The 24577-nt window shown below is 43.8% G+C and overlaps 3 protein-coding genes across 7 annotated transcripts in view; 2 read left to right on the top strand and 1 right to left on the bottom strand.

Annotated features, from left to right (window-relative positions):
* The window catches only part of UNC80 (unc-80 homolog, NALCN channel complex subunit), a 119980-nt gene extending 116677 nt beyond the window's left edge, over positions 1-3303 (top strand). The window contains exons 64-65 of the mRNA XM_079311196.1: positions 895-1073; positions 2041-3303. Of these exons, the coding sequence (XP_079167322.1) occupies positions 895-1073; positions 2041-2310 (449 nt within the window). The 3' untranslated portion in view covers positions 2311-3303. The remainder of the gene's footprint in view (positions 1-894; positions 1074-2040) is intronic.
* Positions 3304-5457: 2154 nt separating this feature from the next.
* On the top strand, positions 5458-7954 carry RPE (ribulose-5-phosphate-3-epimerase). Of its 2 annotated transcripts, none has more exons than XM_079311194.1 (6): positions 5458-5642; positions 5783-5862; positions 5946-6085; positions 6625-6759; positions 6903-6989; positions 7398-7954. In XM_079311194.1, exons 1-6 carry the CDS (start codon positions 5521-5523, stop codon positions 7518-7520), a joined length of 687 nt encoding a protein of 228 aa, XP_079167320.1. In that variant the 5' UTR covers positions 5458-5520; the 3' UTR covers positions 7521-7954. The 2 variants fall into 2 exon arrangements, with proteins under 2 accessions (XP_079167320.1, XP_079167321.1); XM_079311195.1 differs by having other exon boundaries at positions 5500-5631.
* Positions 7955-8507: 553 nt separating this feature from the next.
* The window catches only part of KANSL1L (KAT8 regulatory NSL complex subunit 1 like), a 64044-nt gene continuing 47974 nt past the window's right edge, over positions 8508-24577 (bottom strand). For 2 of the 4 annotated variants that reach the window (XR_013774890.1, XR_013774891.1), the window contains exons 10-16: positions 23837-23961; positions 22265-22389; positions 21386-21440; positions 15844-15956; positions 14211-14364; positions 13327-13629; positions 8508-13233 (exon numbers count right to left, since the gene is read on the bottom strand). Coding sequence is in view for 2 of the 4 variants with exons in the window: in XM_079311184.1 (XP_079167310.1) it covers positions 13125-13233; positions 13385-13629; positions 14211-14364; positions 15844-15956; positions 21386-21440; positions 22265-22389; positions 23837-23961 (926 nt within the window). In the remaining 2 variants the exon portion in view is untranslated. The remainder of the gene's footprint in view (positions 13234-13326; positions 13630-14210; positions 14365-15843; positions 15957-21385; positions 21441-22264; positions 22390-23836; positions 23962-24577) is intronic. The other 2 variants (XM_079311184.1, XM_079311185.1) reach the window with 1 other exon arrangement.

Raw genomic sequence — 24577 nt, 5'->3', positions numbered from 1 at the left:
TCCAAGAGTTGTGGATAACTTAGGGGATGGGTTTCCTCTAGTCAGGATGCCTTATCCAAAACTTCCAGATGTGCAAGTTTGGAGGATGCTGTTGAGAGTAGCAGAAAGAAGGAAATGTCCCATCATAAGCTTAGCAGAATAGAGCTTTAAGGCCTGTACATGGAAATGAATGTAGGACTGTTTCAGTCTGTGCTGTATGTTTCCAGGAGTCAGCACTGCCAAGCTGAGCAGGTGGCTGTATTCTGTATGATCTGGAGTGAATAGTGAGCTTTGGAGGAAACATCTGGAAGAGCAGAGGTTACTTGTGAACTCTCTGGGTTTCTAGGTACTCAGCAGGAGTTTGCTGGAACAACAACACTGCTGGAGATGTTTGAAACATAGAAGTTAACCAAAAATAATTAAGAGCAGGAATGGGAATATCAGTTTTACTGTTAAGTTTTTAGTCTAGCTGTCTTTACTCTGTACTCTTCTGTTATTCCTGGCTAGTGGCCATAGTCTGCAGGAATGAGGGGCATTTTTTTTTCTTAGATTTTCTGCAAAACCTTGGGCAATTCTCCTATCTTTCTGCATACCAGCTTTTCTTTTTTATTTGAGGGCAGAAATGCCTAACTCACATGGGAAATCAACTCAGTGTATTTTTCTGGAATGGAAAGATATTATGGGTGGTATTTTTCTCACCAAGCCATGACAAGAACAGGAGTCTTGTTGTGGCTGTAGTGGAAGCCTAGGGTAAAAGACTTATAGATGAGATGCTGATTAGACAGCTTATATAAAGATGGAATGAACCACAAATCCTGTCTTAGTTCTAAAACCTCCAGGGATCGTCTCTCTCCTTCTCCTGTGCTTTTCTTCTCCAATTCTAACCCTCAGTTTTCTGGGTTTTGCACCCTTCAGCGGAGCAGAAGCGGTCGGTGACGTTCACTGAAGCCCAGCCTGAGGCAGCCCCAAGCTGTGCTGTGGACTCAGCACAGCAGCTGGGCTGCAGCCCCCAGGCCAGCAGCCAGCAGGAGCCCCTCAGCAAACCTGTGCTGACCTCCTCACCTGCCATCGTTGTAGCTGATCTCCACAGCCAGGTAACGTGACTGCTTTGTGCCCTGTGTCCCTCCACTGCTCCCTCCCAGGCACGGGAAGGATGGATTGCAGCACTGGGATGAAGCTGGCAGCAGAGTAAAGACAGCAAACTCTGTTCTTTAGGCTGTTTGCTGTCAAGCCTCCTGCTTCTGTAAAGATCCCTTCCATATCTATGCAGCAATTCTTAATCTGAAAATATATTTTCTGCATTTTCCCTTTCTGTATTCCCATCACATATATCATATATCATCCTTCTGATCTAATTACCAAGGCAAGCTGTCCTCAACAGGTTTTTACACTTCCTCCTTAAGGAAGGAATCCATCAAAGCCTCAGGACTGTTTTAGCATCACATTGAAAAAGAAATTGCTTGTCCAACATTTTTGGGTGTTGGACACCACTGAGGATGGTGCAGGGACAATCCCAGTCATCCCCTCAACACATCAGTGACACTGATATCACTTTTATATGCACAGATATCCAGTGTCTTTTGAGGTTATGTCCTTTGCCATGAACAAATGAATGATCTCTGTCTTATGAATCACAGAATGAATCACAGAATGGTTTGGACTCATTCCACCCCCTGCCATGGGCAGGGACACAGGGCAGGTTGCTCCAAGCCCTGTCTAGCTTGGCCTTGAACACTTCCAGGGATGGGGCAGTCACAGCTTCTCTGGAAACCTTTCCCAGTGCCTCAGTATCCTCAGTAAAAAGAATTTTTTCCTAATATCTCATGTAAACCTATTCTGTTTGAAGCTCAAAAAGATGAAACGAGGAAGTGTTAATGCCTCGAATCAGATAACCTTTCTGGTCACTGATGTAAACTTGATTCATCAGCAAAAATATGCCTGGTTCTTTAGGGTAAAATGTATATCTGAATGAAAAAATACTTTATAGACCTTTCTTTCCTTTTTTCCCCCTTCTCCCTCCTGCTTTCTCTGAGCCTGACCACCAGCTCTCCTCAACTGCAGAGCGAGGCACTCTGTGCTGAGGAGGAGAAGGAAAAAGAGGAGGGCTTGGAGTCCCGGCCAGCAACAGCACAGAGCAGCCCGCCCGCGCAGCTCTCCGACAGCGAGGACTTCGCCGGGCTGGAGACCACCAGCCTGCTGCAGCACGGGGACACCGTCCTGCACATCAGCGAGGACAATGGCATGGAGAACCCTCTGCTGGCCACTCACTTCAGCGGCGCGCACGTGGAGCTCGGCGAGACGGATGTGGATCTGGATGAATCTCATGTTTAACTCCAGGGGAAGTACAGCAGTGTGTACCTTTCCTTAAGAGTTCCCTGCTAAATAGTAACCAATTAAAACAAGAGCACTTTAGTAGCCAAAAGAAGGAAATAGCTAGCAGCTGCTTGCTATAGACTGGCAGATTTCTATTGCTGAGATCTCTTTTCAGTTCAGGGCAGGATCACAGGAACCAAGAATTTGTACAGAACTCTCAGGATAGGGGTGTGCAGGCAAACGTGGTCCACAGAGCCCTGATCTGGCAGCCATGTACTGTGATCAGCAGCCTCACTGGGTAATGGGCTGTTGGACTGAGACAGAGAAGTCTCTTCTGAGACTGTGCCCAAGATTTATTTTTGTAGTTTGTGAGAGGAGGGCTACACAGCAGCTGAATACAAGGCTCTTACACCTTGAAAACAGTGAAACCACTGACAGAAAGTACCAATCTACAGCTTGATTTTCTCAGGCCTGGGACCATTGCTTCTAAAACACAGAGCAACAATAAGCACCATAAAGCAATTAGACTTTTTTTTTTTTTTTTAGTTGAGTTTACTTTTGTCTGTTAGTTCCATCCCACCCTGTAAAATATTGCCCTTGTGCTACAAAAATATTTGCTCTGCAAAACTAAATACAGTATATACCATTAGTGCAGGAATGCATGTTTGTGCACAGACACAGATGAGCAGGGGCTGAGTGGTCTGCAGGTGGTATAAATAGCCCACACTGTCCTGCTTTAATGTACTGAGCTATTCATCTCCACAGATTTAAAAAAAACTCCAAGAAACTGCATCTGGAATGTGTGGACCTTCTGGTCCCAAGCAGCTGCTCCCCTGATGCTGTTGGATGTATGTAGAGGGATTTAAAGTAAATATTTATATATGGTATTTTCATGTTACTATATATATATAAATATATATGTACATTGTAAACAAAAGATGGATATTGCAGGGCAGAAACTTGATGAAAGAATCTATTTTTGGCATGCTGAGATTGTATTTTAAAAAGTTCCATTTTATGTATGTCATGTTCATGGCTGCAAGTATTAGATAAATGTATGTAACATTTATAGAAGGTGGAGATCCCTGGGGGGGATCAGCTGAAGTCAAAGCTGAGTTAAGGGGTTTTGCTGCAGCATCATGGAATTACACTGAAATGTGAATTTAGCCATTAACTGCTGACAGGCAAACTGCAAAATAGCTGTGAAACAAACCATGAAATCATCAGCAATGCCCAAAGATACCCTTGGGAATCACACACTGCCTTTTCTGGCTCATGTTAGACTAACTGGAGTTTATTATCATGTCATTATTGTGCAGAAGAAAATGTTTTGGATCACCCTGAGAGTATCTAAAACGTGCTAATCACCACTTTGGCTCCTGAGGGCTTGCAATTTGGACAGACACATCATAACCCAGCCTTACTAAGGAGGGAAATGATCTCCTTCTAGCCATCTCCAGAGAAAGGACTTGCAGCTCTCCTCACTGGCTCTGAAATAGCTGTACCCTATGGACAGCTGTCTTGCTGCTCTAGAGCAGCACACAGGTTTTCCTGGGGCTGAGATAATTAACTGACAGCAGGTTTCAGCCTGGGGAGCCCATGGAGCCTTAGGCTGCACTGCCTGGCATTTGCCAAATACTCACATTTGACAGGAGCTGTGCACACCAGTGTGGGCAGGGAACTCGCCCACATTAAACCTCTGAAGAGAGCAAAAGCCATTTTTCTCACAGGTGCTGAGCATGCTCTGCTACCACTCTGCTGGTGAGAGAATCTCAGCATGTCTTGGTAACAATTATTTTTATAGTGCACCACCTATATCCCCCACATATATGGGGCTATATAATGTACAGGTGGTGCTCTAATGCAGCTCCAAAGGGCACCTGATCCTCCAACAGAGGTGACAGTGACCCAAGGATGTCCTGGATAACAAACTGTTCCCTCTGCTGATCCAAACATGCTGCACTGCTTTTACCTTCTTAGTGCACTGCAGCCAGTGCCAGCTACCTGTAGGATGCTGCTTTAGATTAGCTGCTAGCTCAGAGGTCACTCCAAGAATTGCTGAATTCCAGATGTTAGGTTTTATTATTAATACTGACGCACAAATGAGAAAACAACCCCACAGCTTCACTTTCAAGTCCCAAGGCAGGCTTGGTCACTGGCAGCCTGAGAGGCAGGAAGGCTTCAGACATGAGCCAAGTAAAAGCTGGGACACAACACCTACAGAATTCATGGTGCACTTTACAGAGTGACCTTTTCTGCAGAAAATGAGGAAGCATCTTCCTCAATGAAAAGTAGAGGCCTTCCCACAGTACTCTGCTCTAGAGATGACAAAATAACTGTGATTTATTTCATTTAATTCAGTGTATGTAACTTTCAAGTTTCCACAGGTGAATCCACAGTAGTAAGCCATAGCAAGGACTAAAATGCCTCTTTTCAATGTCTACCCTACTAGAAATCAATGCAACTTATAAACGATGTAATCTGCAATGTAGTTTTATGCAGGTGGCTGGGCAGCTGGCTTTGGTTTTGTGGAATGATTGCTGGGAGATGGCACGGACAGGCCAGCCCGTCAGCCTGACTTCCCATGCGTTTTACTGTCATATCAGTTGCATTTAATGCCGTCCTGAGCGGCATACCAAGTACCTTCGCTGGTTTGTGCTTTCCTCGGTACCAGGAGTGTTGTTATCTCCGCTGTGAAGACATACGATGCTGCTTTCCATAGTGTTAGAGCCTGAAGCGCGTGTCGTGTTCAGCAATGTCCGGCTGTGCCTGTCTCGTCCGCGTGTCAGTCGCTCCCGTTGCCTCAGTTATGCAAACGTTGTTCCGAGGATTAAATACAAAGGAACGACGGCAAAGGACAGAGTTCTGTGTCTGAGCCTGTTGCGTAACACGGTCGGTTTGCGGCGCTTTGAAGAGTTTCGATACGCGGTTTTATCCCGCGATCCCCACAGCATGTTAATGTTTACCTCTCTGCTCCCGGCCTGGCGCGGGGCTGCTGCGCCAACGGGCTGTGGCTCTGCACCTGTGCTTTGGGGAGGACAAAATACACCGCGTCGGGAACTGCGAACCGCCGACACAAGGGTTATTACTACTATTATTATTGCTATTTCCGCCAGTTGTGCGCGGCCGGGGGGGCGGAGCAGCGGCCCCAAGATGGCGGCGGCACCGCCCCGGCCCTCCCCCCGTGCCTGCCCTCCCGCCGTCCCGGCAGCAGCCGCGGCGGCAGCGATGGCGTCGGGGTGTCGGATCGGTCCCTCCATCCTCAACAGCGACCTGGCGGCGCTGGGCGCCGAGTGCAGCCGCATGCTGGACTGCGGGGCCGACTACCTGCACCTGGATGTAATGGACGGGTAACGCCGGGGACGGGCGGGAGCGGCCGGGCCGGGAGCGCGGCCGGGCCGGGGGCGCGGGGGGCGGGCGGAGCGGCCCGTCCCTCCCGGCCGGCACGGGGTAACCTGCGGGCGGGCGCGTCTCTCTCTTCGGCCCCAAGACACTTCGTCCCGAACATCACCTTCGGCCACCCCGTCGTGGAGAGCCTGCGCAAGCGGCTGGGCCAGGAGCCCTTCTTCGGTAAGGGCCGGGGGCTGCGGGCCGCTCCGCTCGGCTCCGCTCGGCGGGGCTCGGCCCCACTGCCCGCTCCTCTCCTCTTGCAGACATGCACATGATGGTGGCCGCGCCCGAGCAGTGGGTGAAGCCCATGGCAGTCGCTGGTGCAAACCAGTACACCTTCCATCTAGAAGCGACAGACAATCCCGGCGCGCTGATAAAGGACATTCGGGAGAATGGGATGAAGGTGAGGGGAGCGCACGCTGCGCTCTGCTTAGCTGAGTTAACAGCGCCTTGCTCGCAGGTGCTGTGTGGGGAGCGGTGATAGCACCAGGAACGGCCTGCAGCTGTGCCGGGGAGCTTTGGGCTCCATCAGGAAGAGGTGGTCAGGAAATGGTCACAGCCCCAAGGTGCACAGAGCTCCAGCAGTGTTTTGATGCCGCTCTCAGGCACAGGGTGGGATTGGTGGGTGTCTGTGCAGGAACAGGAGTTGGCCTTGATGAGCCTTGTAGGTCCCTTCCAACTCCAGGTATTTTGATGCTGTGATTTTATGAAAAACTCATCGTTGCTACTTCAGGTGGTCTAGGATTGGCACACATTGTGAATGAAGTCAATCTTCAGTTTTGGTGAAGGAACTTTGGAATTTATAAATAAAGAAGCCTGTTCTTCCTGCCATTGCACAGTTGCGTAATTACTTTCCTAGGAATCTGTACTGAGCTCAGGCCAGCCTTGCCCTGAGGTGCACTAATCCTCAGGTGCACTTGGATTTGGCTTCCTTTTGTGCAGGTTGGCTTGGCCATCAAGCCTGGCACTACAGTTGAACACTTGGCACCTTGGGCCAATCAGATAGACATGGCTTTGGTGATGACAGTAGAACCTGGGTTCGGAGGACAGAAGTTTATGGAAGACATGATGCCAAAGGTAAACTATGTTTCTCTTACTTATTGAGCTGAAAGCTAATTAGCAGCAGGGAGTAAAGTGGTAAAGTAGATAAACCTTGTCTAGTTGTATAACAAGCTCTAGGGTGGAGACTCAAGTGCCCACATTTTTATCTGGTTCCTCAGGTTCAGTGGCTGAGGACACAGTTTCCCTCCTTGGATATAGAGGTGGATGGAGGAGTTGGGCCTGACACCATCCATAAGTGTGCAGAGGTAAGAGTTTGGAGCAGAGCAGCATTCTCAGTCACTGTGCCGAGAGACTCCCAGAAAATAAAACTTAGGAGAAATTCTTAGTTTTCAGAGAGAACTGGAAAACACATTTAATATTAAAATCTGAGGCATAACCTTGTGCCTTTTTTTATAATAGTGCCTACTGAAGCCACCTCTAAGCTAAAGAAGTTTGTTTCTTTTATGTTAGTATAAACAGGAGCAATGCAATGAAGAAATTACATATTTGGGGAAGTTGTAAACGTGTGTTTTCTGTACTTGATTTGGGGTTGTATTTAGAGGTGTGTCACCTGTGTCTGGCTCGTTTGCACACACAGAACTCACAGTGTTTTCTAACAAGCTGCAGGCAGTGGCTCTGTTGCACGTGGCTGAGCAGTGTTTGATGTCTCCCAGGCAGGTGCCAATATGATTGTGTCTGGCAGCGCCATCATGAGGAGCGCAGACCCCAGGTCTGTGATCAACCTGCTGAGGAATGTGTGTTCAGAAGCAGCCCAGAAGCGCAGTCTGGACCGATGAGACCTGCCCAAGCTGTGTTCCACAAGGCTCTGGGCGTGCAGGAGAACCCTCTTCTCATGCATAAGCGAGGGCTGAACGAACACCAACTACAGAAACTTCCTGCTGCTGAACAGAGGAATCATTCCTTCACTGCAGTGAAGCAAGCAGCAGTGAGAAACACTCTAGCTGTCTTTCAGGGTTGGAAATGCAATGGTTTGAACCTGTCTCTTGATTTTGTGGAGGCTAATTTTGTGGCACGACCTCTAACACTGACTGGATTGAACTGCAGTCAGTTTGTTGCTTGCTAGAAGAGTGTAGCATCGCCACAAGAATCTCTCTTGTGGAAGACTCTTAATCAAACTGCCTTCTGCTGTCTGTATTTTGTCATTTGATCTGTGCATTCCTACGAAACTTTTCCACTACTGCATTAAACACCCCTTCCTTGGCGTGTTAAATTCTTCAAGCTGACTGTCATGACTGGGTTTAGAAGTAAGTTTAGGGAAAATGAAGCTTAAGAGGCCTAAAAAAAATCCCAGTGATGGAGAAATGTTGCTGTCCTTTGCCTCTATTGCATTGGAAGTACTTGGCCTATAGAAATTCAAGTAAGTCAGTGCAGCATCTTTAGCAGATCACAAAGTGGGGAGTATCTTCTCTCTCACCTTTCAAATAGCCAGTTAAGACAGCTGTGTCTCGAATTCTTGGAAGTGATGGAATTCCTCAGAAGAATGTTGCTTTAATACTCTTCAGATAAGTAAAATCCTTTATCTTGCTCCACAATCTCCTTGGTTTGTAGATACATCTGAGTAAAGGATTAAGATGGTAACATACAGAAAGGGTAGCTGCTGAGGAGATAACGTGAATTTAAATGCCTGGAGTTGGGTCTGTAAAACAGCTTGTGGAACCAAATAGTTCTCAGTCCTTCAGTGTGCTGTGTCCACAGGCCTGGCCTGATTTGGCACACAAAGGTGAGTTACATTGCTCTAGAGGAAGACCAAGGTAGACCTGGTAGGTAGACCTGTCTCCCATGGCTCTAATTAGCAGTGTTGGTTCTTAAATGTTTCCTGGGATTCTGTGTGGTGTTTTTCCCTTTGAGTTGCAATTACAGAAGGGTTGCAGACAGTCTGCTGCCTTGGGGTGCCAGGTTAGGAGGCTCAGCAGCTGCAGCTAGGCCATTTCCACAGGGTGGAATTCAGGTCTGTTCTCTTTGCAGCAACACTGGGCAGGTGTGGAGCTGGTACAGCCCTTCTGAGCCACTGCCCTTGGTAAGCAGGAGGAGCCAAGGCTAGTTCAGACACTCTAGACAAGTATCTCAGCTGAACTGCCTCATTTTTTCTGCGTGGTTAATTGTGGTTTAGGTGAACAAACACTGCTTCCTGTTTCCACTTGCAACTCCATTTGGGAACTAGCACAAGAAAAATGGAGTTGTCAGGACCTATTGTACTGAGAGAGATTTCACAGAAGAGGTTTGCCAAAAGCAAGCTTGACCATGAAAGGCTGTAGTCCCAAGGGCTGTTGGGTGTGTGCTAGAGTAGCTTATCCATGCTTCTGGAAAGAACCAGCATAGAGTTTAATGTATGCATGGACAAACAGTCATGGCTCTGGTAGCTAAAATGCAGGCTGGGCAGGCACCAGCTGCAATGAAATTGCTAATTCAGGATGTGGAGTCTGGCTTTTCATGCTGTTGAAAGCAGTAGGACAACAGCTGTAGTATACCAAACTCCTGCAGTTGAGGGTAAGCTGAATTGAAAGGGTAATCAAACTATTTTTGCTTTTTTCCTAATTAATTTGGGGGTGACATCCAAGTTGTGCTAGTTAATTGACGGTACTAGGCTCTGTGGATCCTTATGGTATGTTCTCTGTTCAGAGGTTGCAGCCATTTTGTAATTGTTTTAAGGATGGCAAGTTTGCACTTGCATTGACTCAGGTTAGGAGTCCTGTGGGAGAGACATTACACCCAGGAAGTAAAATTATTGATTGCTTCTGTCTGAATCCCACCCAGGGGGGTTTATGCAGGTGACTCCTGCTGCAACAGCTTTTACACATCTAAGGTTAAATCTGTTAGTGACTGTGTCCATGAAGTCACAATAATGGATGATTCTTGTTCTTTAATGCTTAAGACTGTTTCAGTTTCTCACCTGTGTCCATTTACAGAAGTGATTTGTTTGGGGCCTGTCCTTCTGTACTCAGTAACAAGCCTTGAGTCCCAGGACTGGAACTGAGTGCTGACATGAAAACCCAGAGAGCTGCTCGCATGGTTTCCCCAGGGCTGAAGAAACCCCAGGCCCATTAGATGTTGCAATCCTCTGATACGGTTTCAACAATAAAGGAGGGTACAGCCTGTTGTATTGAGGCACGTGGTCTAGAGTGGTTCAGAGTGATCTCACAGCACAGGTCTGTCTGAACTGGAAAACAGGATGAAAACAACTTGGGCAGAGCAGAGTCATGCTGGGCTTGCACATGTGCTGCACAGGGTGGTACAGCCCACAGCCCTGAGTGAGATAAAACACTGCAGGAGACACACACACAGCTCAATTTTAATAGGGTTTAAAAATTCTTATTTGTACTTACATGCCATTAAGGTCCTGGATGCAGAGATGAAGCATTTTACACCCTCATAGCAGCAGGAAGCAGAGCATAAATGGTGTTAAAAAAAAAAAAAAAGCCTCAATTGAACATGGTAAATAAAGCACATGGGAAATGGCTTTGTGCAGCTGCAAACACCCACTTTCATGCGTGGGGGGGGGCCTTGCTGCATTATGTTTTAAGTTGGTTTTTCAGAGTCAGTCTTTGTAATACCTTTCAGCCACAGCAGTAGGAGCAGCACTAACAGCTGTTTTCATAGCTTAACAGCCAAAGAGAGGTTGGGTTTTGTTTGGTGTTTCATTTTCTGTTTAAAACTTTGAAAAGGAATGGAAACAAGCAGGGGATTCTGCACCTTTTATTGCTTCAGGGATGAGCCTGGCCCTGATGCTTCAGCCTGCTCCCACAACAGGTACAGTCTCATTACATGAGCATTCATGCAGAACTGAACTGTCTGGAGGTGGGAGCCCAGCTGTGCCAGGACACTGGCTGCAGGCAGTAAACCAGTGTACCAGTGCTGATGGCAGCTGCTTGCAGTAGAGGGACAAATGAGAGGGCTGGTCCTGGAATCAGGTTGAGTTCTGCAAGTGTTTTAACCCTGTCCCAGTACTGAAATGAGGCTGCTGAAAAATCAGGTGCCTTCTTGTCTGGAGCAGAGTGGAGACAGAGAAGGCAGGGCACAGGTCTGCAGCTCCTTGAGAACCATCTCATCTGCCATGTGCACAGCACTGCCCACCTGGCCCTGCCAGATGGAGGGATGCTGAAGGCAGGCAGGTGCTGGGGGAAATGCAGCCTGTTCCTGGCCCCCTTCCCACTGGAAGGGGGGCCTGCCACACACACAGATCCTGCTCAGCTGATGGCAGAGCCCTGTGCACACCACTGCATGGAACAGCCCTGCACTGGCACTGGGATGAGGAACATCTCTGGCACTGTGCTCCAGCAGCCAGTTTGCTGTCACAGGCCTAGCCAGCTGTTAGAGGAAAGATTTCTGCCATCAGTGGACTAGGATAACGACCAAACAAGACTTCTGTCTTGTGCCTTTCTTTAACTACCCTTTTATTGCTGTCATGAAGCAATACCAAGTTCCCACAAGGGCTGACAAGAACACACAAGAGGGGACAGAGCAAATGTGGTTCCCCTTGCTCAAAGCACTGCCTGCCTCTGCAGCCCTGCAGTGGACAAGGTACCCAGCAGCTGCTGTAGCCCACACCAGGGCTGTCCCACGATGGGACCTGGACTGCAGTGCAGGGATGCTGACCAAACTGGGATAACCCAGCTCCTGTGACACAGGGGGTCTTTGGGCTCCTTATTAAGACCCTTCTGTTTCCACCCTCCTGTAACAGACTGGATTGTACTTCCTGGCAGCACTTTCAGGACATGAAGGTATCTGGCCTGGCTGGTTTACTTGGTCTGTCCCCTCTCCTAAAGTGTAGGAATTCCTCCCTCTGCCCCAGGGACCAGACAACACAGGAAGCTCATACCTTACAACAAAGCTGGGGGAGAGCTGGTCAGGTCAGCCCTTCTCCTTCCTGAGGAGGAGACAGGGGTATGGAAAAGACCTACAAAACATCTGAGATGCTGACCTTTCAGAAACCTTTATCTGAAATCAGATGCACTGCAGGGCAAGAGAGAGGGCAACACACAGCTCTGTAGTGAGGCACTGAGGGGGCCCTCGGTCTCACAACATCAGTATCACAGCAAAGCTGCAGTAGGTTTGCAAGCCAAGCAGAGCTCTGTGCCAAGAGGAAGTATTTCTGCTACTTCACTTCTAAAAAGCCATCAAATTCAGACTTTATACAACATATATAGAAATAACTTTTAATTAAAAAACCAACCTTGCATCAAAGATTATTGTATCAGACATTGAGGCAAGATTCAAGTTTAAGACAAACCAGTGTTAAAAAAGTGTTTAAAAAAATAATCAGAATGTGCAATAAACTACAATGTAGCAATAGGTTGTAGTGTTGAAACTTTACTGAACTGTTTTCATATGCCCAGTGTGTACTTCCTGTAATTTTGACCAAAAAAATAAATTGACACTAAAACTGGGTCATCTGTCCAGTGCCATTCCAGATACTATACATGGAAGAAAACTGCACAAAAAACAGAGACTCCTATTAAATTGCCTTCAACTGTCCTACACAGAAAAACTGCCTGTTGATGGATTATACCTACATTCAATGTTTACTCTTTGTTAATACCTCTTGGGATTGCAGATACATTCCAAGCTATGCTATTTAGATGCAAGTTTAAACAACTTGCCTTTGTTTTCTCACTGTGAATGCATTGGGAAAGGCAAAATCTACCCAGAATCACAATGGAAAGCTTTGGGGCTTTTTTTTTTATTGCTCTTCAAGACATTAATCATCTTTTCCTTTCCAGCTAGTCACCAAATGTTGGCATACTTACGAGACTCTTAAAAGGCACTGTACAGAAATTGGAACAAGACTTTAACATATTAAAGCAAAGTATTATGAGCCTCATTAGCTACTGAAGGACTAAGGAAGTAAGATGATCCAAACCACAACATTCCATGGGCTGTGTCACTGATTTGGCTCGACCCCTCTTTCCTCCTGTCTCTCCCTCCCCACAGGCCTGAAGTAGAGACCCTGCTTTCTGAGTGTCAGATACATTGACTATGGCAATGCAGTGGGCTACTTCTACCTTATTGCTTGAGGACTTCAATATGAAACATGCTCTAGCACTACTGAGAGCTTGGCTACGTGACTTAAGCTAGATGCAAGGCTTCTAGATGCCTTGGTTTGAACTGCTGATTCTCACCTAGCCTTACCTTACACATGCAGTTAGAGAGACAGGATTTTGCCCCATGGTCATGCCACACAGGAAAATAATCTAACACTTATCCCCACTCTTTTCAAGTAGTTTTTCTGTGTTCAGTTGAAGTTGTTGGATAAGGTTGACAGCATCTCCTGCTGCACCAGAGTCCACTAGAACCAGATATGCATTTGAAAACAAACAAACAGAAAAGGATGATTATTGACAAATGTGGCAATATGACAACAGAAAGTGAATGGTGCCAGCAATTTATGTGCGCCCACTCCCGACATTGGGAATATTAGACTTCCAGCTTGAAATAATTACTTTCTCTTGGGGTTCAGGAAGAAGAAAGTGTTGTCTTTGGGATTTATCCTGCCTGTTACAAAGCAAGAAAGAAAATATATTATATGCAGCTAACATAAAGATTTTGAATTGTGCTGTCATATGCTGTGTGAACGAGAGATTTTACCTTACACTTCTCTCCACCTTAATTGGCTTTCTTAATGAACCACATTATTCCCTGTCACCTTTGTTTCCTTGTACTGTTGCTTCCCAGGCAAGTGCTTTTGCAGTCTTCTGACTCTTGGGTAGATTGTTTTCTTGGTGGATAGCCATTGTCTGGCAAAGCAGTGGGTGTGCCTGGAGTGCAGGGAGAGTTGCTGGGGAAAGTTGCACTTGACATTTCAGTCTGATTCGTTACTTGATCTTGGCACAGTAAAGCTTCTACCTCTTCATCTTTTAGTGGAAAAACTCGAAGTTCCCACAGCCCAGACTGAAAGGAAGCAGAAGAGTAGGAGTGAGAGTGGAAAAAGAGTATAGAGGATAAAAAGGGATTTCAGTTAAGTCTGAACTGATGAACTGTGTGCAGAATCATGTGCTATCAAGTAACAAACAAGTGTCTTTCTTTACAGTGTTTGCAGGGCTCTTCAGATAAAGAACACAACACTGCCAGGGGCACCAAGATGAAAGCTGGCTGCATTAGATTTTGAACTAATAATAGATTACCCTTGAAGAGGCAAGGAAACTCTTTTCCACAGTGCCAGACCATCAGGATGCCTGACCTCTTAATGACCAGGCCAACACCCCTGAAAAAAAACCCAGCCTGAACCCAATCCTTCCATATTTGCCTCAGAAACGTGCCATTCACTGAGCAATTAAACTTATACTTGTTGACAGATGTTGAGTTAATTTACAAAGCTCACCCATGTAGTTCTAAACAGGAGTACTACATTCATTGCACATCAACTTGGGTGACAGCCTGAGACCCTGATCAGTGAGACAGAGGAGTGTCTTCAGGTTTCTTTGTTGTCACTGAAGAGCTGACCAGATGTGGAAGCTATTGGCAGCACCCACCTTCTCTTCCTGGCTCTCCCTGCAGAGTGGTGCCATCCCTGCACAGACAGAGCTGTGTGCTTCTGAAGCTGGGTCAGGAGCAGGGTCAGCAGTGCAATGATCCTTCTGCACTGAGTCCTGGCTGTGTCGACCATCAGCATTTTTGCTGTAAGACCTAGTGCAGAATCAGAAATGAGTTTTAAGAGCTACTCCCTGACCCTTCCCATTGCCATGAGCAGTTCACATTTTCTTTTCAAAGTATTCAGTTTCTCCATGCATGCTACCTCCATTCTGCTTGCTTACACCAAAAGAGCAGAGGGACACTGGTGTGGTTCTTGACCTTGCTGGCTGGAGCCAAAGCAAAGCACTATGTGGAGGAACAAAGTGAATAAAATGGGTGGGACAGGCACAAGCTGGCAGCAGACATCTAGTGACTGATCCCACCCTGCATCTTGCTCCACATGCTCACCAGAACTGTCATTTTGGACAAAAGAGATCAGTGAGATCTCAGAGATCTCAGAGTTCCACTCTGAGAGCAGTATCACCCACAGGAGCTCGTGGGGTCCAAACTGCACTGTCAGCACTGTGCCAAGTGCAACTCGAGAGACAAGTCCTTGGGCTCCCCCTTACCACTTCTGTTCTGGATTCAAGTGCAAAGCAATCAAAAATGTAGTAAGATTAAAAGTTTTGACCTCAGTTTTAATAGAAATTTAAACTAGATATAAAACAACAGCATCCATCTGAAATTCCATGTGGAAGCCTGACCTTGCTCATGAGCAGTTTACTTCTGAATTCAAGCAACACTAAGATTTTATCAAGGAGTTACCAGTTTCAAAATTAAGGTACATACAGAACTTCTTATTTTCTCAATACACTTTCTAAAGTTGGGAGGTTTTATGTTCAAAATTGCTTAAAATTAAATTCCTCGAGATGGCTTAGCTCTATTTTTATCCTGCATTAAAAAAAGCTATCTTTGACTATTTATTCCTAGTATCATAGTTCACTTTCAGTCAAGAGTAGACACAAGCATGTGATAAATAGCAGAAAAAGTTATCCCAACATTCATAGGCTGCTTTTTGCCCTGGTAGATTGTGAAATGATTTATGGGAAGTATTTTCTCATGGCCAAACTGCAGATGCAGCTTTATGACGTTTATTCTGATATCCACCACTTTCTGCAAGACTTTTAGTGGTTATATTTAAATCTGACAAGTTCTGGACCAGATGGCAAGCCTGTGAGAATGAACCATTCACACAATGGCTTTCTAAGTGTAATGCCCCTGGCACAGCCCAGGACCCTTCAGTAACACATCTGGAATTTTATTTGAGTCAGTGAGTGAAGAAGGACTCAGGACACACTGGCTAAAGTCATAGTAACTGGGAGTGGCAGTCTAGCAGTGCTCTGTGTTCAGTGAGAGAGGAAGATATTTGTTTAGTAATGCCAGGTCACTAACATGCCCTATTTCTGTAAGTATGCATGCCTCAGCACTCCTTCCCTTACCAGCCACAAAGTTAAACATACCTGGTACTGTCCCTGATGAATTAATTAATGGTGCCCTCATTTCCAAACTTCTGTGACAGCATTTCTGACACTCCTGTACCACAACCCACACCATGTTCAATAGGAAGGCTCTGATTAAAGCCAATACACCTGCCTGCTGTTCCTCCTGGGCCAGTGGCTCTGCTCCCACAGCGACCACCTCGCACGCTCTCGTTCTTCGTACTTGGCGTGGCGCAAGGAAAAGGCTTTGTCTGACAGGTCTTCTACCTGCAACCAGACACAGGGACAGCTGCCATCATCAACACTGAAAACAACACCCACCTGTATTGCACATAATTCTGCAAAGGACTAGTCAACAAACAAGGAGAGGCAGCACAATGCATGCTTTCATACAAAGGCACATTTATTTATATACATTCAGTTTAAGAGAGTTCTGGTGTATGGGATGCTGTCATTTTAGCTTTATTTCTTTACATGTCTGTGGTTGATCTGAATAGATATAGAAGTTATACCCCCCCCCCCCCTGCAACTAACAGATTTTTCTCTGTGGTGAGAGGCAGAAAATTTAGAGGACAAGTATTCATTTGCAAATTAAGGCAGTGTTCAAAGTACATAATAAAGACAAGCAAAAATTCCAACCGTTTCCAGAGATTGCTTTAGGAGGAGGCTGGGAGGCAGCAGGATTTTCCAGGTGCTCTTTAAGCACTGAGAAATAGGTCTGAGCTCACCAAGGACTTTGATAACTCCACAGAGAGGAATTCAGTGAACCTGAGGTGCCACATTCCTGCTGTGAAACCAAGCAGAAAATGCCTTCTGCTTTGAAGATACTATTTCTTACCCAGTGGTTTGCATGATCCCACATACAGCTTAAACCAGCCCTAATGCAAGTACTTTACCTGTTTGTAGTAAAACAAGAACAGCTTTTTTAGGTAAAAGATGCAGGTATTGCACTCGACTTTCACTGTGAAAGTGCCATCTGTGTTTCTCTGATGGCAGAAGTTTGTTCACCACCAGTTGAACACACCAGGAAGGCTGTTCCTTAGCCAAAACAGCACTTTGCTGCCCTTCCCCCTCACTCCCCTGATGGCAGGGGAGTTCTTGGCTGGATCCCTCCAGCACAGCTCACAGTTGTTTCAAAGTGCTCCAAACCATTCAAAGTTCACCTAAAAAGCTGAGGTTGGCAGCAGTATTTGAGTGCTGTAGCCATGGATTTTATGCCAGCTAGTCCCAGCTCAAAAGCTGAGAAATTCTTGGAAAGAACAATTCCTGGTCACAAGAGCTGTGAAGCTGCACTGCCAGATGAATCCTAGACAAGAATTATACTTTAACAGTTCTGGGGGGTCACAGAAAATAAACTGCCTTTTTTTTTTTTTTTTCCCAAAAGCAAAATCCTCAGTGGTGTTGTACAAGTAACACCATTTATCTTGTACAAAATAAGAAAACCAAATGCATGGTCCTCACTGCAGTGCCAGGCAGTGCCACAGAGGCACTGGCAGTGCTCCACTTCACCATGTTTCTGTGGAAGCCATCCCCAGATCGAGTCTCTCAGCACCAAGGTGGTGCACAGCCACCATGTGTACAATGGCAAAGTATCACAACCAATCAGTGTGATGCCAAAGGCTTCATTTGGATTGGAATCAGACACAGGATCACACCCATCTGTAGAACTGTGGCTGCCCAGCTCCTCCTCAGCCCAGCACTCAACAAGAACAAGCAGGCTGCTTACTTTGCTCATCTCATCACTCCTTGCTGAAGGCTCCTTCATTGCTTTTATTTATTTATGTTAAACACAAACCACTTTGTTAGCTGCTGGTTTCCTTTCAAGTGAACTTAATGGGCTTCCTCCTCTCTCTGAAATTCATCAGCTCTGTCACTTGGAGAGGATCCAAACAGGGCTACATCTCAGTTCACATTCTATCTTTCCAAGGTCAATGATGTACAGCATGAAAGTGAGAATTTTATGAACTACAAAAGTGTTATTCCCTTGGGGAAAATTCAGGATTTTTCTGTGCTCAGATTTCCTTTGAAGTGGAAACAAAAGATAATTTAGAAAGAAAAACAGGAATTTGAAAATACTTCTCTTAGCAAGTTGCCAAAACTTTTCATGCTGGGAAGAGATTTCATTTTTAAGTTTCCATTCAAAAATTGAAGTCCATATTCCTCTCCAAGTGAAGGGTTTTGAAAAATACAGAAAAATAAGCCTTGTTTGCTTTCCATAGCTGGTGATAGCATATTTAACCCCTTGTTTATTTAAAATGAGTTTTACCCTATTCTTTTGAACAGTAAATTTTCTTATGTAACAATTATCTGTTCTATGGATAAAAATTTCATGGCATCAGAATAAAAGGTCTCTACTTGGTTATTACAGCCTCTGCTGCTTCCCAGCATTTCCTCTAACAACTTTAGGTTAAAGTTCTGTAAGAGGAGAAATTTGGTGGGTTTTTCTCACTAGGGTTAGTTTGAAAAAGAACAAAAGAAGTGTCATTCCTCAGTAGGTGGATCTGGCAGAGATGTTGAGAGAAAAGGTTCTGAGGAAGCCTGCTTGGGAGGCATGTCTAATGATTTCACTCAAAGAAAACCAAGCTTTGGATCCCCCCATGACACTGCAACACACTGTGGATTAATGTTGAATAGCATCAGGAATATTTCTGAAAGGTTCTCAAAACAACAAAAATCTGTGTTTCGCTCTTTGGCTCCACAGGAAACTCTGAGTCATAAACCATGAAAACACTTATGCAAAACTAGTTGCACAAGGAATTACTCCAAAGAATTTGTCATTACTAAAACAACTACAAAATAAATTTGAATGTTACAACTGTGCCTTTTCAGCAGCTTTAACCAGGAAAAACAAATTAAAACCAAACCAAAACAGGAAAACCTGTGCCACACCCTCCCATGCCTTAAAGCAATAAGACTGCAAATTCATACATGCAAACCTGGAAACTCAAATGTTCTATTTCCAGAAAGTATTTTTAGAACAAGTAATACAGCAGACATAGATAGTAGATTAACTTCTGCATTGCCAATTTTGTTTTTATAAGGCAAAATTTCCAAAAAGAAAAATGCACCCATAAAAGGTAAGCTTTTTGTTCTCAAAAGCACAATGAATAGGGGCCTGATTCCCAGAAAGTGCTGAGTTCCCATCCTCAAAAGTATGGCTTACATGGAACATGACAAATTGGGGAGCCCACATTTATTTGTAATTTAGTAAATGTTGGATGCCAGGTCTATTTCATGGGTAGGAGCTATTGCATGGAAAAACTCTATATGAAGAAGACAGAGAAGACAAAGATTAAGATGATGAAACCGACTAAGATGAAGAAAAAAGTTATCCAGTGGCAGAAATCCCTGACTACTGCTTAACAAAAGGACAACTGTGAAGTTTTAAATTTAGCTAAGCAGAAGAGAGAGAAGTAAAGAAACTATTATGTAGTACCACAAAAAAATTTTAAAGTTATATAATTTCCAACACTACCACAGGCCATTATACAGTGAAATAAAGAAAAAGAGCATTTTATATAAAAGCAGAAAGTATATTTTGCCTTCCCTTGTGTTATGTGAATGACCTACTGAAGCTTGCCTTGACCTTAGCACATGAAGTGATTTCAAGAGTGTCAGAGAATGACTGCAGAAAATACCAACAGGTAATGGTGCTGTTTCTCATGTCTTTTTTACAAGCTTACTCAGCAGCAAATGTAATTCTGCTCAAAGCTAGAGGAAGCTGAAGAATTATGATTGATCACCTTTTCTAAGTACTCTGAAAAACACCCAAACTAACGAACATGATCCCAAAAGAAAGGGGGAAATTGGCAATGGATGATTTACACAAACAAGATCATTAGCATTTTTCTCTGTCTGACATCTCTCCCCCTCATTCCACCCAGTGGAATGACAGATGATACAGAAGCAGTGGGCCACAGCAGGAGGCAAAGCTGCTGTATTGTTAACTCAAGTGATTTCCTGGCCAGAGGATGAATCATACAGGATTGAGAGTCATGCCAAACACAAATATACTGGGTGGGCTACTAATTCAGACATTAGCCCATAAACTTCAGAGAGAGACCTTCAAGTCCCTTCAGCAAAATACACTAAAAGCACAAGTCATCTCTATGGGATCTGAAATCTAAACAAGAAATCCACTGATTCCATGCAAGTTCCTCAAAGCCCTGAATGCAAATCACTGTTGAAATTCTTCAATTCTTCCCCCACCACAGGATAAAGACAGCAATGAACAGTAGATGCTCAAGGGACAGTGTGCCCTTGCTGCCTTTATTAGTTATTCTCCAAATGGTTTAATTAAATCTCCTTGCAGGAGAGTTCTCCTGTGTGTGGAATTTGACCTTCTCAGTACAAAGGAAGGACAGGCATGTTTCCTGCTGGCTGGGATAGTACTAACCCACAAGTCAGTGGGTGGAGGTGACATAAATTTGACCACAGATCTCACAGGAATTTCTCAAGTGCATTGGAAAAGGCAGGGACAAAGCAAGCTTTTCTCTTCTTTCCAACCCAAGAGTGTGCTGCCAGGTAAGTGCAACTACATCAGGTAAGGAGCTGAGACCATGATGTTCTCCTAAAGGAAAGGTTAAGGAGCAGGTAGCTACAGACCTAGTAAACCTCTGAGGAAGTTCATGCCTTTGTGGAGGGCATATTTTCTACCCCAAGGGAGTGACATAATGATTTTTTATACTGCGTTTAATGTAACCTCCTGCACTGCTACCTAAATGCCATCTTTTCCTACTGCTATGGCAACTAAACCTCTTCTTTAGAGATTCTCTCAAAGAGCAGCTCAAGAACAGATATTGTGGATAAAGGCAGGAATACAAGTCCTACAGTTAAAATTGGTGATTCTAGCAGAGACTGGAGGGAGAGTAAAGATGTCCAAAGCACAGCAAAACTGACAGGTTCCTGGAAAAGAAGCCACAAAAAGATTGGAAAAAAAAATCAGAAAATCAGCCTAGAGACCAGACCTGCTGGTACACTCACCCCAAGGTTAGGAAATGCCTCAAACCCCCGATTAAGGGAGAAAGGGACCCCCCCAGCTGCAAAGTCCAGAGACATTCCTGAAGAAAAAGGTAGATTCTTATGTCTGGAAGAAGCAAAACTAGCCCATGATCTGCAAACTTAGCTGAAGAGGCAGGCAGGAAATGCTGAAGGTTATGCTGTTCCTGACAAAGAAAAAAAGTTTGTTCTCACCAGGAGGGTTGCAGGAAAACAAATACTAAAAAGGAAACTGAGGAAACTTGCTGGACCCACAGGCAAGATGCCTGATCAGCACATGAAGAGCAACATGCCATGGGAACTGGCCATGGAAGGTGAGGATGAGGAAGGGACAGCACTCTGAGGGTGGCCCCAGAAGGCAATCCCACTGGGAGAGACAGCATTCCAGTGCTCAGGAGCAGGGTGGCACAGCCTGACCCAAGGGACCCTTTGGAAGTGCTGACTGTGCAGCAGTAAAGGGTAAGAGCCACACAAACAATGAACAAGGAATGGTAATGGTATACTTGCATTTCTATCTTCCACTGTAGGGGTAAGACACATTGTACAATCTGATACTTAATGCTTTATTTCTGAAACTTGAAACTTACTGGGATTTGTATGAAGTCAGTGTTTTCAGAAAGTACACACCAATAACCCAATTATATATTGTATCTACTTTAAATAAACAAACCTCGTGGTTTAATTAAAATATAGCCTACCTCTTCTTCATCTGTTTGAGATTTTTCTAAAGGTTGCAGTTCAACAACTCTCCAGCTAGAAAGGAGACAAAGAAAATCAAGTTAAGTTTAAGGTGCTGATGATAACAGATGGCTGAGATTTGTATTTGCCTTTCCCAACAAGGTATCTAACTTTTCCTTTTCCTAACAGAGTCTTTAAGATATCCAATACAGTTGTAATAATGTTTTTGAACTTAGAAGACAATAAAAAAGCAAATACATATTATGGATTTAAAATACAGAACAAGTACATTTAGCACTTCAGGCAACATGCTAAAGACACTGGAGTAAGCAGAGGAGCCCAATTACCCTGCTTTTGAAATCTAGAGATGTTCTCTTTCTAAAACAAAGGACAAAAAGGTCTCTAGAATCATGGATTGAAGGCCTACATTGTATGGAAAGAAATAAGCTTATTCTACTGTATCAGAATGGCTAAATTTGAAAAAAATATGCTAAATCCACTTCTGTTAATTCACAGACAACAGTTTACTACTTTCTTATGAACACACAAAAATTATAGCAATCTCCAAAAAACCTTCAGAGCTTGTCAGCCTTATTTTATTATTATCAAATTAAAAGTTATTAAAGGTCATAACTACAATTAAGATTATATAAATCCACTTCTATTTTTAGCAGTCTGTGCATCTGCCCTGTGTATATCAGACTATTTTTCCTGTGCTATCAGCTGTCCAGTCTTCCCACCACTTTAGCCACATGAACTGAAATGTACAGATAAAAATCCAAGTGCATGAAAAGATCATCTTTAATATTATATTTCCTAGCTCTGTGTAAATTATATTCTCAGTTAATGTTCTCATGTTCATTTTCATGTCTTTGCAATTAAAGAGGTTGTGAACAAACCTTGGAGTAAGGATTTCTTTGTACTGTAGTTTCTCCAGCTTTGATGGTGCCACCAGTGACATGGGAATAACAATGTTGTCTATATCATAGGAGCTCTCACTTCTCAACCTCCTCCTGGAGTTATGCTGAATAACAGAATCAACACAAGAGGATGTCAGCTCAAAGCATGTGAAATACATGCTAGCAGAGAAACATCAGAACTTCACAAGGAGAAAGCCTGAACTTTAATGGAAACAGAGTATTCTGAAGTGCTCATTTATGTGTTCTCTGCTGATGATCAACTCAAGGATGTGAAAAACAAGGTTCACTTTTTAAAATTGAAAAAGCTTAATGAAGACAATAGGAAACAAATATAATAAGCAAAGGGTTAAAGAGTGAATGCTTGGCATTCAGCCAAGAGCACACAGTATCTTTGGAGTCACTTTTAAAATACTTTTTTATTATATCAGCCTGTTGTGTATTTATAAACTATTATACATATTTAAATTTTTTTACAAACTAGTTTACATATTCTAGGAACTGTTTAGTATGGCTATTTTTTGGGCTTGTTGTTTTAGAGCATGCATGTTTTTTGGCTGTGGTTTTAGTTTATTCTTATTATTACCTTCAGTTTGGGCCTTGGTCTATACTTTTTTTAGATGGCAGGTGCTGACACTTGGCATATTAGTAGTAGGGTTTTTTATCATGTGTTTACTGGATGTTATTCTAACTAAACAATTCAATTATAAGTATAGTTCAATTATAAGTATAACTATATATCAGCTATTTCACTACTAAGTTTAAGTTTTGTTAACAGCAGAAATAAAAACTATATTTTTATAGCAAAGTTATTTTAACATTATACATATAGCATTTATTTTAATATTTGAGAAAAGCCAATTTTATAATATGTATTTATAACAAGGGAATAAAGGAGGGTGTGTTGTCTAAAGTATGTGGGACACACATTTAAACTCAACTCTGCATTAAAACATGATGATTTACAAAGCACCAGTACATCACTAGGCTTAGCAAAACCATGGGACCTGAATCTGAATTACTGTTGTGAATTTTTCATTAATTCCAGTAAAACAGTGTGTTTCTGTACACTTAGCCAGAGTTCTGCTGCTCCTCAGTAAATTATATACCAGGGACTTTGCCTGTATTTATGCACAAAGGATTTTTAACAGGGAAAATGAGAGTTAACAAATCTTCTGACTCTATTTGCACCATGAGGCAATTTTATATAGCTGCACCAAGAAAAAAAGGACCCTAAATGCCCTACTGTAAAACTGGGAACATAAATCACGGTGTATTTAATGGAATCTGGAAAAAAAAAAGGCACAATGGCAATAAATCAAACTCACACTGCAATTATATGATCTGCAAAATTCTTTTACAAGCAAGTATCTGTTTTAGAAACACCACATACTCAATCTGGAACACATCAGTTAACGTAATCCACTTATTTCACTGCAGAAATGCTCTGCACTGTCACAGGACACTTCTCCAGATGTAAAAGGCTTTGGATTATCCACTTGCAGGACTCTCTGTTGATATTTGAGTTGGGGCAGTGACAGAGTTTTGGTTTACCTGTGATGAAGTGCTGTGAGTGGGCCGAGATGTGGCACTGCCACTGCTCGTGGGAGTAAAGCTGTGGTGGGACTCGGGCTCTGCATGTTGGAAGGAGAATGTCTCAAACTGAGCGCTACTTTCGCCTGTCACAAAAACAGAAAGAAACAAAACATACCAGCTGTTGGTTAGTAGACTGCAGAAATTTTTCCACACACTAATAGTAAAGTCATTTCTAGAAGCCCACAGTGAGCCACTTAAAATTTACTGGATACTAAAAAAAGCCATCTAAATAAACACTTGCTATTCATCCTGGCCTTGTTGCTCCATAAAACTCATCTCTCTTATTCCATGAAGGATTTCTTCCCATGGAACCAGCTTCATTTGGGCAAATCCTGACTTTTTTTTTTCTAGGAACTGTCAGAGACTACACACACAGCAAATGCAATCTGACTTAGATTCCCCCTGTTCCCTAGCAGCACTTCTCTAGTTGGGGTGCATCTCATAATTTCTCCCTGTTTCTTCCTTAATAAATGATAAAACTGTCAGTAAGGGTAACAACAAAATCAGTTTAGATCTCCAAACCAATAGTGGGATTCTTCTGATTCACTGCTCCAGACAAATTGTAATTTCTGTTTATTCCCATTCAGTCCCAGTATAAGCAGCATTAAGTGGGATTTGTAATTTAACCACCTGTTCTGCTTTCCTTCTACCTAATTTCCAGTAAGAAAGGAGAACTCAGACTGAATATACCAATGAACA

This window comes from Erithacus rubecula, assembly GCF_903797595.1.
Source record: "Erithacus rubecula genome assembly, chromosome: 8".
NCBI lineage: Eukaryota > Metazoa > Chordata > Aves > Passeriformes > Muscicapidae > Erithacus > Erithacus rubecula.
The sequence above is the reverse complement of the archived record's forward strand: the minus strand, read 5'-3'. Positions and strand labels throughout refer to the sequence as shown.